This window comes from Martes martes (assembly GCF_963455335.1).
Source record: "Martes martes genome assembly, chromosome: 1".
NCBI lineage: Eukaryota > Metazoa > Chordata > Mammalia > Carnivora > Mustelidae > Martes > Martes martes.
This window is the reverse complement of record NC_137888.1, coordinates 185,724,199-185,742,073: the sequence shown is the minus strand read 5'-3', so window position 1 is coordinate 185,742,073 and position 17,875 is coordinate 185,724,199. Positions and strand designations below refer to the sequence as shown.

The following is a 17,875-nucleotide window of genomic DNA, read 5'->3' as shown; positions in this document are numbered from 1 at the left end:
TCCAAGTCCTGAGTCCCACTCGACACCCGGAGGATCCCAGAAAGCATTTACTATGAAGGCGGGGGCCATCCATCTTGAAAGCGAGAAACCCTGATGGCAGCTCTCCTTTCCAGTGTTTGCAGATGACTCTAGGATTCTCTAGGCATCACACTCTGCACACAAGCCCTGACAAGGCCCTGCTCATGGAACCTGGCCGCAAGGCTGCTGAAGTGATCGGCAGAGGCCCTGAAGCCTGCACCCAGCTTCTAGTCCCATCTCTGACAGCTCTGTTGAGAACAAGTTCATTAACGGGAAGGTTTTATAGAAGAGTGCATATAGGCATAGTTCCCATTGCCGCGTGATGATGTCAGTGCATTTCTGGAGCCAAGATCAACACGGCACCCGTCGTTCACGTGACTGGTTTCCCGAGAACCATGCGGGAGATCGCCTCGGGGCCTCCTTCTACCTCCCTTCCCCACTCATCTCTCACACCACACTGAGAGCCCTGGGATGAGTGACAGGGAAGGTGAACACGGGAGAGGCCACTTAGAAGAAATTTAATCCCATCCAGTTGGGGAGCCATGCGTCTCACTGCAGCCATGAAATTCCATTCTGAGCTCAGCATGTACTGATGGAATAATGAAATGAAGACGGTAGTGCGAACGGCTGGTGCGTCTAATGATGGTGTTTGTGGGGTTTTTAGAGGGGTGATTTGATTGTACCTTCCCTTAAGAACCAGAACCGCCCAGCAGGCCTACGGAGATGAACCACTTCTCTGCCTTCCAGATCTGCCAGGCTCTGCCCCTCTCGGTATAAACGGCTTCACACATTATAAAGAACAAACTGTCAATCGCCCGAAAGCGAATGGCAAAACTGGTTGCTGGCACTGTGGATCCAGGTGCCGCAGGGGTGAGTCACAGCGGTAAAACTCATGCTTCTACAATAACAGGGACCAGAGCATTTTCTGCATTAAAAGGCCAAGGAGAACGAGAAGAAACAGGAGCAGTGAAGGGATTTTGAAAGCATCCCAAATTCTCCTTTAACAGACAGCCTTGTATTCAGGCCATATTCAAGAGAGGTCGGTCAAGGGCAAGATGCCGGAGACGGAAGCAGACAGCTTCTGGGGCTCATCCTCCATTATGACCCACAGGCAACTCTGCTGCAGTGTCGTGAAGAACCAAACAATGACCGTGGTGATGACAGCAGTCACCGTCGGAGGAGGACCACCTACGGGTTCAGCATCTCCCAGGCTCTTTGGAGAGAAATTCAGTTCGTCTTCACAGTGACTCCAGACCTGGGCATGAGCCTCTTCATTTTACAGACAAAATGAGTGAAGCTCAGGGCACCCCAGGTCACAGACCTAATAACTGGTAGAGCCAAGATGTGTCATTTCTAACATTGGTTTTTCCATTACCCTAGAGCAGCAGTTCTCCAACTTTGGCACGTTTAAGAAACACCGGAAGTCCCTGTCCAGAAAGAATGCTGGGCCCACCTTCAGAGTTCTGGTTCAGTAGATCTGGGACAGAGCCCGGGAATCTTCATTTTTCAACAGGTTCCCAGGTAGTACTCATGCTGCTGGTAGGGGAACCCATTCTTTGAACCATTGGACTAGGCTGACAAAATGTGGGTAATCAAACCATCATTCTGCAGAACAACTCAACTCAAATGTTGTCTCCTTGGAGAGGCTCTCCCTGGCCACCCCATCTAAAGTAGCTTCTCTAAATCAGGTACCAGCAAGCTATGGCCTTTTGGTCAAATCAGGCCCACTGACTGTTTTTGTAAATAAAGCTTTATTGTCACCTGGCCATGCCCATTCATCTGACATCATGCCTTCCCACAACATCATCAGAGTTGGGTGAACAACATCAGAGCTGGGTATTTGCAACAGAGATAACATGTCTCCCAAGGCCTAAAATATTTACTACACTGTTCTTCACAGGAAAAGTATGTCTTCTCTGGCTCTAAATCATATCCCCCATTTTTACTGCTTTTCCAGCACGTATCATTTTCTGCAAGTGTCTCGTTCACTTGTACAAACTGCTAATTTGTCTGCAGCCTCTGCTATGATGTCAGCTCTAGAAGGGAAGGGAGACTTGTCTGTTCACGGCTGTCCCTCCGTGCCCAGCACAGAGTTGGCAGCCCATAATATCTGCCGAGTGAATGAGTATCGCGGTCAAGGGCCCAGGTCCGCCACACTGCATAGGACCATGAGGACCCGTGCAGGGGGGAGAGGCAACGTGGTTCTCACCGTGGGGGCTGTCAGCCAGGATGACTCTCCTCAGTGAGGAGAGTCAGAGATAAACAGAGATCGTCGATAGGGGAAAACCAGCCTCTGAAGTTTCCTGCTTCCTGCAGTGATGGGGAAAGAGGAGGTAGAGAAAAGAGGAATCCCTTAGTCACCGGGGTCAACCTGAGATTAGGGGAAACGATCCTTCCCTGAGAATGAAAGAGCCTTGTGTGACACATGCCGCCTGCTCTTCCAACACACGCCACGCCGGCTTCCTTGGCTCTGATCTCCTGGGTGGATCGCCCTAGAGGAAAGAGGGGCGGAGGAGGAGGAGCCCAGACTAGCAGCGGAGTCTCCCAGGACGCCCGTGTGCGCCACGGCCCCGCCCCTTCCTACCTGTGGCAACCTGGCCGAGCTTCTGGTCCTCTCTTGAGTGGCAAGGGATTTACGGGAAGAGGGAGGGATTTTGTACAGGGATGAAATGCGATGGCTTATTCAGGTAACGTGTGTATATCGGATGGGTAATCTGTATCAGACATCATTCTAGGTACCAAGCACGTGCAGCGAGCAAGACAATGTGTAACTCCCTCCGACCGGCTCACGTTTGAGAAGGTAGGACATCTGACAAAACGCGCCGGCAGAAACCTTCAGGGGGTATCCGTAATGGGGGCTCTCTGTTGCCCTATCCTGACCTGCAGGCAGAAACCCCGAGGTGAGGGGTGTGAGGTGAGCCCTCCTTTGACTTCCAAGGGGCGACCAAGACACTGGGGCTTCTCAGGCTTCGCATCCATGGATGCCTTGGCTAGAGTTGGACACTTCATGGGCTCCGTTCATCTCTCCCCACACCGTTCACCACCCACTGCCCGAATTCTTCATGCAGATGCAAAGTTGATACTGATTTTGTTTCACTTCTGAGCTTCACACAAGTGGGTCCCATAACATCTGCAACACGCCAGACCTTTGCACGGCTGGCCCCTTCATGTCCTTCAGCAGCGGTTCAAATCCCGCCTCCCCAGAGGGGCCGTCCCTGACCGACCAGTCTAGGTCAGCCGGTTCCTCCAACACTCCGGCCCACCTCTGTTGTCACAGAAGCTGCTCTGCTTTCCTTGTGGCAAGGATTAAATGGGACACCCCTTGTAAAGCACCCAGGATCACGCCTGACAGTGGAAGAGGTCACTAAATGTGTAGTGACATTATTCTTTTCTCATGTATCCCCGTCTTGAATTATCTTGAACATCTATTTGTTTTCTAATTCATGTCTCTAACACGCACCCCCTTATGACTACAGTCTAGCAGAAACCTTCATTATCTTGTCTGCTGTTTTAGCTTCCGTGCCTAGAATAGTGGCGGAAGCACAGTAGATACACACGAGTATCTGCTGAATAAAGGAATGAATGCAGGAAGAAAGCCCCACTGCCGTTCCCTCATCACAAAAGTCTCCAGCACGTTCTCTGATGCACTCCATACACTCTCAGGGGAAACGCTGCCAAGAAGCCCACCTGCGAGAGACAGGTGTTAAAGAGGCTCTAAGTGGCCAAGAGAGGCCAGAGCCAGGAGTGATGCCTCCTGCTGACCTGCTGATCCCAGGGGGTTGGGGGGGAGGGGGGGAGTTGCAGAATAGTCATGATTGTGGGAAGGTTCTCTTTGTGCTCTGAGCAGCCCACAGAAAACGCCCCAGGGACACACTCCTCCTGGGCCTGGTGACCGTGAAGTGCCAGGAGCTCTCGGGCTCTGAGGGAGGTGGGTGGCAGAGCTCTGCTCTTCAGCAGGCCATTCCAGAAACCTGCTTGGGGCGCGAGAGAATTCGGTCAGGTGGCTCAGAGCGGGGCCCCTGTCCAAGTTGCCCTTGGCACTTGGCTCCGTGGAACCAGAACTACATTAGAAAGATGTGGCACCTTTACAAGGCTCACACAGCAGACAGCCTGGGGGACAGAAAGACCTCTAGATTGGCAGAATTCAAAACAGGCCTACTGAAAGCCTTTGAGAAGGTGGAGAGGGGATCCAGGACTCCCGCGAAGCCCATGCATCTCTCACCTCCTCCACGCCCACCTAACCTTCCTCTGTCCTGGTCAGGCCAAAGTTCCTTTTGCCCTCTTCCTGCCTGCTTGGGACACTGGTCATCAGTGTCACTCTAGCTTTGCAGGAAGGGTAAGAAGGAGATAACCATTTTATGGAGCACCTTCTGTATGCACACATCCCCTCATGCAGGGCCCAGAGCAGCTCCTGTGGCCTACAGCTCGGAAAGGATCAGCTACCAGGTCGGGTTGGCCGAGACCGTCTCTGCCGATCGGCTGTGTGACCCTGGGCATGTCTTTTTGCATTTCTCTGGGTCTTGCTTTATTCACCAAAACAGAGACAGGAATAATAATTTTCAAATAAGGTTGTATTGAGAATGGAGAAGGAATCATGCAAGCAAAGTGAAACACTGGTGGGCATGGAACAAGTGTTAATAATTTCCTCCACTGTCATCATCATCATGATCATGAGAAGACTGAGGCTCTTGGAAGCTGAACATCATTGCTAAGGTCAGGAAGGGATGAAACGGTGGCCGGATGTGCCTGACTCCAGAGGCGAGGCTGGTTCCTCCCTGGAACGATGCTGCTTCCTCCTTACCCCGCAGCTCCCAAAGGGCTCTGCGTGTCTGGATGGGGACACAAACGATTCCCTGCCAGGCCCTTGGCTCCCGCCACCTGGCTCCAGCTCCCGGTCCTGGAGCGAGCTGCGCTGCGGTAGGCATGTGCTAGAGCCAGGTCCTTCTGTGAGCTGCCACCAGTCTCCTGCCCCTTGTCGGCGGAGAAAACCCTGAGGCAATTCTAATGGCTAGGGGAATCTGCTTGGAACACGGGCCTTCGAGAGAAGCACAAGGAGCAGGAGAAATTGATACAGAATCCTTCTTTATGTAGAAAATAATTTTGTGAAGACTTTGTTCTTCCCGTGTGATGCAACCCTGAACCTTTCTGCCTCTGCAGAGGACCTCAGTCCTCTGCTTGTCTCCTAACAACTATTAGTTGGGCATCTGCCATGGGTCAGGCTCTGGTGCAAGGGGCTGGGATTCTAAGATCCTGCCCTCTTGGATCTTAGACCAAAGACATAATTGCACCAGTAAGTATCTAATTATGTTTGAAAAGTGTTAATAAGGAGAGTAGCAGGGATTGCTACAAAGCATGTCAACGGGGACTTAATCGTGTATTGGGAGTAGGAGGTGGTCATGGAGGCTCCTTGAGGAAACACACTGAATCTGATACCTGATGGCTGAACTACTGTCATTGAATTAAAAGCAAAACGAAGCATTTTGTGTTCCTCTAAAAGAGATGGTTCTAGACTTTCACAGGGCTCAAAATCAACTAATGTGCCCCCTGCTGTAGTGGTACTGGATGGTCTGCTTTGCCACATGTGGCAGAATACCAGGAAAGCCAAACACTGGACAGTGGCTCCCCATATCTTCATCCTTTCTGGGAGGGGTTGACAAGGTTGTGAGGTTGTGAGGGCAAGTTGAGACTCCCAGACAAATAACTGAATTGCCACTTTATGCACAGAACCACAGTTAAGGTCAAGGTAGTATTACTAATGTCTGGAGAACAAGGATTGGGGCATTCATATTCGAGAACCCTCTACAGATACTCAGAGTATCCAAAACATGGATGGAAAGGAATTCACTCAGGAGACACAATCTGATGGGACTCTTCAGGTTTGCATGGAGTGATGAGCAGAATTAATAGAAAAAACACATCTATATGTACCTAACGAAGATGATCCACCCAGAGGCATTACCAGTTATAGCCTTTCTGCACAGCAGTTTGTCAAAATAAAACAAAAGCCTTAGAAAGGTTTAGAGGAGAACACCCCACCCCTAAGAAATGTTGTGAAGCAGAGGAACAGACAAATGCACAAGACGATGGCTGCTGTCCCCTTATTCAACACAGAGGAAAGCTGCAGCAAGGCACACGGTCAAAAATGAACCTTCAGCTCAGCGGTGCTCGGCGGTGGTCCTCTTGGCATTCGGGAGGGGTGGCTTTTTCTTTGTCCAGAATCATCTGCTGATTTTCAGGATGTCAAGCATCTCAACCCTCTACGCATTTCAGTGCCAGTGGAACTACTCTGACAATAACTACCCCTTCCAAACATACTTTTCCAAATGCTCCCTAGTGGTGGGTGGGACCACTCCACGTAAGACACTCCCGAGGAGGACAAGCAACCATTCCGAAGGATAGTCTGGATCTAAATACACGGATACCAAAAGCTGTTCACAATACACAAAGTGGAACAAAAGTCAGAGTAAGTGCACAGCATCAACATGTTTTTGTCCGAAACAAAATGGAAAGTTCTCCTATTACAAAGCTACTTGCTACATGCATACAGTAAAGGTTGTAGGATAATAGTTTTTGACTGGTGGAATTATGGGTGATTTTGAGCCATACTTTCTTAGGTGTGTTTTCTTTCCTTTCTACTTATTTTCAATGAGCCAGTTTTCTCTACACTGAAGGAGAAAGCGATTTCTGTTTTGGAGCACAAAGGGGACGCCCCAACCACTGCCTGCTCCTCACACCCCTCCCATCCTTCTTTTGACTTAACAGCACAGCAGGGTCTGTTCACAGAGCACCAGACTCTGCTTGAGCAGAAGGACCACCATGCTTTCATGCCACCAGATACCTGACCCTGTTACAAGGGAGCAGCTATGAAACCGGACCCAGAACACAGAAGGTTCTCGAACAAATGTCTGCTGATGTGAGTCAGCCTTTTATGTCTTGACTGGGCCAGAATTTTGCTGACAGATCCTTTGGGTTTCAACATCACTTTGATTCAGTGGTTCTCAACTAGGGTGCCCAACCCACCCCCCTGCCGAGTCACAGAGCACTGCCTGGAGATATTTGGTCACCCTGAGGTCGGAGGGAGCGGGTGGTATATGCTACTGGGATCCAGTGGGTAGAAGCCAAGGAAACTGCTAATCATCCTACACAGCACAGGACAGCCCCAACAGCAAAGAATTATCCAGCCCGGAATTCCAATAGTGCTCAGGTATGGAAACCCTGCTCACCATTTGCCTTTCTTCCAGCTTGTCAAATACTCTCCACATTTTCCTGAAGTACCATCTACTACTGTAAACTGATCACGAGAACATCTCTAGAAGACAGGGCATTTACTATTAACTGATTTGAAGACAAACTAGAGCTCGAAAGAAGACAACAGACGGCCAGTCAGGGCAGCGGAGGTACCGGAGGGCTCTCCAGATGACAGGACACACCTTGCCTGAGGTGAGCAGAGGGGAAGGATCCAAGCAACCTCACTGATGACTTTTCAGTCCGGTCATTAAAAATCATGACATAAACGTTATTCCTTTCTGGCATAATCTATTACATTTATCACTTTTTGCTCTATTTTAAGAAGGTCGGGTTTTGCAGCTAGTAGAGTTTTATGAAATTAAATGCCCTTATTCAAAAATACCTCCCATTTAGGGTACTTCTGTGTGCATTATACTTAATTGAAGGCATTTCTCAGAAGAAACAGGATAATAAAGAGTATCACCTGAAGGTATATTACCAACCCCATGATCAGGGAGTCAAATGAAAGGTTTCTAGCAGAAACAAAGGCACATGACTCTCAACCCTAACTGGTCTTTGGTATTTCCCCTGGAGTACAAAGCATTTAACGTTCCCTGTAATTTCTTTTGATAGAAAAATGAATTTTCTTAAACCAGAGACAACTAGACATGCTATTAAACTCCAGCATTTTTTTTTTAAAGATTTTATTTATTCACTTGACAGAGAGAGTGAGATCGCAAGTAGGCAGAGAGGCAGGCAGAGAGAGGGGAGAAGCAGGCTCCCCGCTAAGCAGAGAGCCCGATGTGGGGCTCGATCCCAGGACCCTGGGATCATGACCCGAGCCGAAGGCAGAGGCTCAACCCACTGAGTCACCCAGGTGCCCCTAAACTTCAGCATTTTTAGTGAAAAGCATACAGGGTCTCAAATTTGCCTAATCTTAGGACATCCTACACAGCTTTTAAAAAATCTTTAAACATATAAACAGTTCCATAAGTAATAGATTTTAAAAGATCTCATCACTTTAAAATTCGAATTCCATTTCTTTCAGGCAACATGATCCCTTCAAACACCTTTAAATACAGACTCCCATTTTATTAGGCAAATATACAGCCCTTCAAACAGCTTGAAGAGAGAGTCTCTCTGGAGAACAACTGCCCTTCCGAACCATCTGTGTCACATAGGTTTGAAGAAATTCAGGGAATAGAGAAAACCATCCAAGGAATAGCAGAATTATAAGAGATGGGAATATCCATTCATTGGGCATAATCCAAACCACTTATTTAATAACATTACTTGCTTTCTGTCAAAACAAATCAAAGAAAGTTGTTTCATGTTTCCCCAAAACATGCATTTTGGTTAAGTGAAGCACCCTCCAAAATTACTATCAGCACTCACTTTTGGAACTGGTGAACAGAACCAAGACACCAGCTTCTGCAACTGTCTGTACTCTTGGGCCAACTGAAAATTTTCTCTGTGCCTGAAAATCATAGGGTGATGTTACATGGTCTTAGGGAAGAGTCTACCTAAGCAGGGAACCCCAAAGAGCTTAACTTCACAATTTCAGGGCCCAAGTTGGCAGAAAGCAAGGTGAACAAGATGAAGACGGGTCTCTTAGAAGCTGCTGGAAATGAGGGTAGCAAGAAAATGAAACAAGCTCACAGATGTATCTAGGTGTGAAAACTCCCTGCTCAAACACTGGCGGAAGAATGGTGACGCCAAACAGAGATCTTCAGTCACCCGCCACCTCGTTAGTGTTCAGACAAACTCAATCAAATACTCCCATTCTTCTGAAGCTTACTCCTCAATAATACAATCTTCACCAGACCAGACGGAAATAACTATATACCCTTAACCTGCAAACTGAGAGAAAATGTTCTTATTTCTTCTTCCGGACACCTCAAATCCTCATGGAGATTATTTTCTGTGAATGTTTCTGTTCTAAAACATTTTCTTCCTTATAAGAATAAGAACAGAGATCACAAAAATGGAGTGCCTACAGGGCTTACGAAGGGCTTCCTCAAGATATAAATATGAACTTTCACGTAAGAACTAATTTTTAAGGATTAGTAACTAATTCAAAATTTAAAATAATACTTTGCTAAACAAATCCTACCTGGGTGCCTGATTTCAGGTGCCAATTTGCGACCTCAAATATTGGAAGAAGAAAATGAGAAACGGCTAATCAAAAAGAAATTATTAGGGGTCTACTCTTGAGTTGTTGGCGAATTCTCGGGTCTTCCCTCATCAAAAAGAACTTTTTCTAGAAGCATCATCGTGCCAAAAGTCCCTGACTTTAAAATTTCAGGATATTTTAAGCTTCCGAACATTCTGTCAGACATACAGAAGATCACTAGAGACAGCCATTTTCTGTGTCAGAGGGCAAAACTCGGGGTCTCTCACAGATGGTGAGCGTCCAGCTTAAAAAAAGGGGATTTTAAACTAACACAAGGCTGGTGGAGAAGAAAACTCCAAGGACAGAAATGCAGTGAAACAGAAAGGAACCGAGGTCATCTGATCGAGCCAGTATCTGCAGCCTGTAGGTAGTGCCAAATATTTCAGGAAATGCCAATGTCTTTCTTTGTAAAGCAAGGCCAAATTTAGTATTTAAACACAGCATATATCACTGGGAAGAATAAGGCAAATCCTTACGTCCTCACTCTCTTTTAACAAAGAATCTTAAAGATTCATGGCCGTGTCGAACTCCCCTTCCCCCATTCAAAAATCAAGTTTCCCTAATGTTTCAAAGCCAGCGTTTCTGAGAAGTTTCTGGCCAATCTTCTGTTGACAGCTAATAATGGCAATCCAGAGTGAATTAGCAGTGGCCCCCACAGGACTCATCTTCACTGCTTTTCCTCCGCGCCCACGGGGCCTAGATGTCAACCCATGGACCCCCAACCACTTCTCTGACTCAGCACAGTGAAGTCTTCCTTCTCAGCTGGAATGAGGAAGGACGGGCAGGACAAAGATGAACAGCCAAGCCCCGCCCTCCTCATCAAGAATGGTACCTGTATGCCTCTTACCCTGTTGGTGGAAATACAAATGGGTGCAGCCACTCTGGAGAACAGTATGGAGGTTCTTCAAAAAGTTAAAGATATAACTACTCTACAATCCAGCAACGGAACTACTAGGTATTTACCCAAAGGATACAAAAATACTGATTCTGAGGGACACGTGCACCGTGATGTTTTATAGCAATATTATCAACAATTGCCAGATTATGGAAAGAGCCCAAATGTCATTGACAGGTGAATGGATAAGGAAGTGTTGGTATATGCATAAAATGGAATATTACTCGGCCATAAAAAAAGAATGAAATCTTGTCATTTGCAATGACATGGATGGAGCTAGAGTATTATGCTAAGTGAAACAAGTCAGTCAGAGAAGGACAATTAGCATACGACTCCACTCATATGTGGAATTTAAGGAAGAAAACAGATGAACACAGGGGCAAAAACAAAGGAGAAGTAAACCAGAAAACAGACCCTTTAACTATAGAGAACAAACTGAGGGTTGCTGGAGGGGCGGAGGTATGGGGGGAACGGGTTCAATGGATGATGGGTATTAAGGACGGTTCTTGTTTAGATGAGTAGTGGGTGTTGTCAATGATGAATCACTAAATTCTACACCTGAAGTTAATGTTACACTTTATGTTAACTAACTGGAATTAAAATAAAAACTTGAAAGAAAGGCAAAAAAAACAAAAAAAAGAATGGTACCTGTTCGGGCTTCAGCCCCGGTGGGATCCAGGCATACTCCTCCAAGGCGCAGCCCGAGTCGTCATCTGACGTGGAGTTCCTCTGGAAGTCAAACATGAGTTTGCTGACAGTCTTCTCCATCTCTAGGGGCATCACTGTCACCATGTGCTCCTCCTGAGGGCACTTGCAGTGCAGGCAGATCTTCCTGCAGACAGCAAAGGCGGAAGGTGAGAAGGAAGGCAAAAGAAACCATTGTTCAACCGGCCCTCGGGTCCCAAACCATAAACACATTCCTGGGCAACTGCCTTTTGGCAGGAGCGCCTAAAGCGGCGCCCCACAGCCCGCCTGTCTTCTTGGAAGGGGTGGTGCTGCACACGTGGAAACGACACGGAAGGTCAGAGGCCACCAGGTAAGCCTCCTGAGAATGTTCGAACACGGACTCCAACCTGTTCTTCCAAATCAATATCCCAAGAGCAACGTCAAATATCTTTTACTAGACAGAGCACGGGCTATGGACCATGACTGCAATTTTCTTGACCATAATAGTCATTAAATAGACATAATACATATGCTGACTAGAAATATTACCAGTGGACTTAACAAATACTGACAACATACCATTTTCATAAAAGCTTCCTAGCAGCTTAGGAAATGGAAGTGTTTTTAAAGAGACCTGCAGGTGAGGTTTTCTTTCAGAAAAAGAGCAAGAATATGTTTTCCCACCAAACAAATCTGGCCCCAAGATCTCATGGGAAAGACATTTTCACCTCTACTAAATATCCCCATAGGTTTAAAATTCTAATCAAAACCCAAATTTTTCCTACATTGGTTGTTTTTTTTTTTTAAATATACAGTAGGAGAGGATCACGCATGTGAATTATTTCAAAAGGTAGCAGCCAAAGATAAAATCTCTCCCCAAAGTTGAACATTTCTCTTTTAAGGTTACCATCTGTTCCCTTTTCCATGGCTACAAAAATGATGAAGCAGTAAAAAGGTTGATGTCAGCAGCACAAAAGCATTTCTAGCTTCCACCAGTAAAAAAGAGAAGAAAAAGAAATCAAGGAGGAAATTTTTTAGACAATGAGCTGTTCTCTGTGGTACTCAGATCTTCATGATTAGTTTCAATAGCATCTTATCCAGGCAATGAGAGGGTCCAGAATCCTAATCCCCACATGTGCCTAATTTTTTTGACAACAGCTTTGTTAAGATAGAATTCCCATATCCTAAAGGTCACCATTTTAAAATGTACAAATCACTGGCTTTTAGTGCAGTCACAGAGTTGTGAAACCATCACCACTACTTAATGCTAGAATGTTTTAATCACCCCAAAAGAAACCCAGGGCACATTGGCATTCACTTTCCACATTCCCCTTCCCCCCAGGCCCTGACAACCACTAATCTATTTTCTGTCTCTATGGCTTTGCTTGTTCTAAATTCTGTATGTATGGCATCATGTAATACATAGTTTTTTGAAGCTGGCTTTTTTTTTTTTTTGCACTGTAGGATGTTTCCAAGATTAATCCATGTTGTAACATGTGACAATCCTTCCCTCCCTTTTATTGCATTGTAATATTCCAGAGTATAGTTAAGTTACATTTTGTCCATCCATTCTTCAGGTGAACCTTTGAATTATTTCCATTATTTTTACTTTTGTGAACACTACTGCTGTAAATATTTATATACAAGTATTTTTGTGTGAACATAGGTTTTCAGTTCTCTTGGCTATATACCCAGGAGCAGAACTGCTAGGTCATATGGTAACTTTATGTTTCATATGTTGGGGAACTGTCAAACTGTTTTTCAGAAATAGATGCACTGTTCTACACTCCCACCATTAATATATGAGCGTTTTATTTTCTCTACATCATTCCCACACTTTTTAGTGTCTTTCCACTGTTTACATCCTAGTGGGAATGGAGCGGCATCTTATTGTGGTTTTGATTCTTACTTCCTAAATAGCTAATGACACTGAGCATCTTTCTATGTGCTTATTATATACACCCATTGGAGAAATATCTGTTTGAACTCTTAGTCCATTATTAAAATTGTTCTTTGCCATTTTATTGTAGAATTATAAGCATTCTTTATATGTATTTCTGAATACAAGTCCTTTATCAGAAATAGAATTTGTAAAAATATTCTCCCATTCTCTGGGTGGTATTTTTTTTTTAATGGAATAAACACTTCTAAATTTGTTCTTTTTTTCTTTTTTTAAACACATACCTTTGGGATTTTAATTAATTAATTAGTTAGTTATTTTTATTGGAGGAGGGCAGAGAGAGAGGAAGAAAGAAAAACTTAAGGAGGCTCCATGCCAACACGAAGCCTGATGTAGGACGGCTTGATCTCACAATCCTGGGATCGTGACCTGAGTCAAAATTAAGAGTCAGATGCTTAATTGACTGAGCTACTCAGGCGTCCCCAGTTTTCACTTTCTTGATGACTATTAAGCACAAAAGTTTCTTATTTTGATAAAGTCCCATTTTTCTTCCGCTATTGCTTGTTCTTTTGGTATCTTATCTAAGAAACCACTGTCTAACTCGAAGTCATAAAAATTTACTCCTTTATTTTTATCTAATATGTTTATGACTTGAGCTCTTATATTTGGGTCTGTGTTCCATTTTGAGTTAGTTTTCATGCATGGTGTTAGGAAGGAGTCCAACTTCATACTCATGTAGTTATTCAGCTGTCTTAGCATCATCTGTTAAAAAGTCTATTCTTTCTCCATTGGATTGTCTTAGCATCCATATCAAAAATCAGCTGATCATAAATGTAATGGTTTATTTCTGGATTCTCAGTTCTATTCCATTGAGTTATCTGTCTGCCTTATGCAATTACGACCCTGTCTTGATCACTGTATTTTTGCAGCAGATTTTGAAATTGTGAATGTGAGTCCTCCAACTTTGTCCTTCTTTAAAAAAAAAAAAAATGTGCTAGCTTTCCTGGGTCCCCGGCATTTGCATCATGAAATATAAATTTTAGGATGAGCCTGCCATTTTCTGCAAAAAACCTAGCTGGAATATCGACAGGAATTGCATTCCATCTAGAGATCAATTTGGAGAACGTTGCTCTCTTAATATTAGATCTTCCAATCTATGAACAAAGGATGTCTTCACATTTATTTCAGTCTATTTCAATTTCTTTCAATGCTATTTTGTGCTTCTCCGTCAGAAATCTCACATATTTTTTAAGTTTATTCTCAAGTATTTTATTCTTTTGGATGCTATTTAAATGGGATTGTTTTGCTTAATTTCATTTTCAGATCATTATAGTACAGAAACACCAGTAGTACAGGCACATTCATCTTGCACCATACAATCCTGTTGAACTTGTCTTTTCAGTTTTACGAGCACGACGTGTGCGCGCGTGTGTGTGTGTGTGTGTGTGTGTGTGTATTCCTCAACATTTCCTGTATACAAGATCATGTCATCTGCAAACAGAGACAGTGTTATTCTTTCTTTTCCAGTTTGATACCTTTTATGTCTTTGTCTGGCCTTATTGCCCCGCCTGGAACCTCCAGCGCCATGGTCAACAGAAGTGTCAGTGGCTGGGGTGCCTGGGTGGCTCAGTGGGTTAATCCTCTGCCTTCAGCTCAGGTCCTGATCCCAGGGTCCTGGGATTGAGCCCCGCATTGGGCTCTCTGCTCAGCAGGGAGCCTGCTTCCCTGTCTCTCTCTGCCTGCCTCTCTGCCTACTTGTGACCTCTCTCTGTGTCAAATAAATAAATAAAAATCTTAAAAAAAAAAAAAAAAAGAAGTGTCAGTGGCAGACATCTTGGTCTTGTTCTTGATCTTAAGGAAAAAACATCCAATCTTCCACCATCAAGTATTATTTAGCTGTGGGCTTTTTATAGCTTTTACCAAGTTGAAGAAGATTCTTTCTACACTAGTTTGTTGAGTGTTGTTGTTTTTATCACAAAAAAGTGTTGGGTTTTGTCAAATGCTTTTTTCCATCCATTGCGATGATCAGTTGGTTTCTATCCTTACTCTATTAATGTCTTGTGCCTACATTTTGACACTGAAATGTACTCAAGAAACAAAAGCGGTTTAGTTCAGCCAACTTGGGCTTGTTAGATTCTCCCACTTCCTGCTTTTCATCAGATTGAAAATATACACAGATAGAATGCACACTTGGATCTGGTTTGCATCTCCAAACTCAAAGAGGTTTCTTCCCAACCTAGGCTGCTGCTTTTAAAAATAGAGCCCATTTTAACAGTAACTCTTTAATTAACCAGCTACTGTAAAGAAGTCAAGGGTGTTAGGAAGTGGCCAGGGATTTTTCCCTCCAGTTATTTTTACATCAGTTAATGACTTAAGGGGAAAAAAAAAATTCAGTGTGTTTGAGTAAATTTAGGAAGCTCTTTGGTGACTCATGGCTTATACTAGAAAGCCATACGTTTCAAACGAAATGTATAAGAATTTTTACCAAAGTCAGTCTCCAGAATATTCATCTGTGCAACCCATGTATCCAGCAGTGCAGGGAAACAGCGTAATAATACAATATTTAAGGTCTGATGGACATAATCCAATGAAGTGAAGATCCCCGGGAGAAGAAAAAAGACAAGAAGAAAACAAATACAGAATTGCAGAACCAGACCCAGAATGAATCTCACTGAGTGGAACAGAACAGAGAAAAGGGAGAGGGCTAAGGGCCAATTTTGTCACCATCAGGCAGCTACCATGGGCCAGGCACTGTTCTTGCATTCTGGAAATCTAACCAAAACAAACAAGGATCTCTGCCTTCTTGGAACCTGAGCAATCCACGTAGCAAATGATCTGATCGAATAGCACAGTAAAGATGCTGGGCGCTAGGGAATACGGGAAAGGTAAAGCAGGAAGAGGGTGATTGGGGAGGGTGCATACAGGGGCAGAACACATAGCATTTGGCTTACACATGCCTTACTCGAGCCCAGATTGGTACACCAACCCTCCAAGAAAGAAAACACCATCCCCACTTTCCAGAGCAGAAATGGAAGACCCTGCGATATCAAGCAAGATGTTCCGAGTAAACCCTTAGTGGTGAGCGGAACAGAGACTCAAAATAGGATTGACCTGATCCCTGGAGCCCCAATAATTAACGGCAGAAAGCATACCTGATCCCAACCGCAGAATGCGCTTTTACCCTTGAACAACAAACACATTCAGAAAAAATCAAAATCAAAGAGAAAACAAAGAAAAAAGAAAACAAAATGGTAAACAGAAAACCATGAGGCCCTCCTGGGTTTTCCCTGCTGGCCGCCTGCCTTCCCCTTCTCATTCATAATTAACAGGCACTCCTACGGCAAGGCATTTTTATTTGCAAAGAATTTTCAATCTTTGAGTGATTCCATGACAGCCTTTGGAAAGACTAATTTAATTACCCCTGTTTACAAATGGGGGACCCAAGGACCAGACACTCAGAAAGGAGCAGAGGGTCAGAGATAGGCCAAGAGGATTTTTCTTGATCCCCATGTCTCTTTCCCCCTCTTGGCAACATGTACACAGCAACACCCAACCACTCTCTCTTTCAACACACTGATTAAAGCTTTTCAGGAGTGTGTGGGGAAATATATGATTTGGCTTTAAGAAAAAAAAAAGACATTTATGAAAATAGAACCTGCTAGTATAGCAGGATTTCATTAAACACACACACACACACACACACACACACACACACACACACACACACACTAACCATATAAAGCATGCATTGGTTTCATTCTGTCAGAGTTGACATGTTACCTGCACATAATTGGGTTTGTGAATGACAGGTTTCCAGGGAGGAACGCAGGATGCTGAGAGCAGTGATCCCATATTCCCCTTCCTTTCCTCCCTCTGCCGGGCAACCACCCCTACAGCCCCACCATCCAAAAGTTGCAGCTTTTAATGTATTTGCTTCCATATCCGGAAGCCATGATCTGCTTTTTCTTAGGACACACAATACTGGTGGGCAGGTGGAGGCTCTCTTTCTAACCATCTCTAAGTACTCTGGTCATCTGCACCCACGGCCACACCATTTGGAGAATAGCTAATTGAGGCTAATTACCTTACCTACCTCGCTGTGGAAGGGTTCGTTATAAATAAGACTGGGTGCCTGGTGGGGTTTGGGTGTGTGTGTGGGGGGGGGGTCTCATCTTGGAAACGTTGACAGGTTATTTACAACACTGATGCCGGAACCACGATGTCTTGTTTTGTGTGAGAAGTGGTAGGATGAAGGCAAAAAGGGATCCTGCTTTATAATGCGATTCTGACAAGTTCATGTCCTGAACTGCAGGGTTCTAGATTTGGATGGCACTGTAAACATCATTAAGTCCTTAAAAAAAAAAAAATGGCTTTCTCTCTTTCACCCTCCTGCTACCTTTTTTTAATGAGAGGAAAATATCTTTTCAAAAGAACTCATCTGTGAAATCTCAATATAGACACAGAACTGCCCAAGTTGATGTGAGGGAAGGAGGCCTGGCCTGTCTCAGGCTCAACATGCTTTCCAAACTCCAGGCATTTTCATGGCCCTAAGATCCTAAGAACATAAGTTTGGTAACCAGCACGCTTCCCTTGAGAGCTCAAGGTCATTCCTAGCACTTAGCAAAATGTGAATTAGATGCTCAATATTCTGAAAGATGATGGAAAGACACCACCCCCCCCCGAAAAGGAGGCTATCAATGACTTTCAAAAGACAAACAATTCCCATCATAAAACGCTGCATACAAATAATGATCCTAGTCATGGGAAATGACATATCAGGTTGCCGAGACATTACATGGAGATGCTTGGGGTGGAGTGGGGTAACCCGGAAACTCAGATTTGATAGATCTGAGACAGGGCCCGGGAAATGCATTTCTCCCAGCATCCCCGATCCACACTGGGAGGACATTCTTCTGTTGCTGGTCTTCCAGTTAGAAGGGAACACTGGAGTCAGGGAATGGTCTGAAAACGTGAAAACGTGTGTGTTCTACCAACA

At 44.7% G+C, this 17,875-nt stretch overlaps 1 protein-coding gene across 1 annotated transcript in view; it reads right to left on the bottom strand.

The window, feature by feature from the left end:
- The window catches only part of PRICKLE2 (prickle planar cell polarity protein 2), an 85,833-nt gene extending 74,710 nt beyond the window's left edge, over nucleotides 1-11,123 (bottom strand). Inside the window, exon 1 of the mRNA XM_080798193.1 lies at nucleotides 10,962-11,123. Coding sequence (XP_080654319.1) covers nucleotides 10,962-11,105 — 144 coding nt within the window. The 5' untranslated portion in view covers nucleotides 11,106-11,123. The remainder of the gene's footprint in view (nucleotides 1-10,961) is intronic.
- Nucleotides 11,124-17,875: the final 6,752 nt, after the last annotated feature.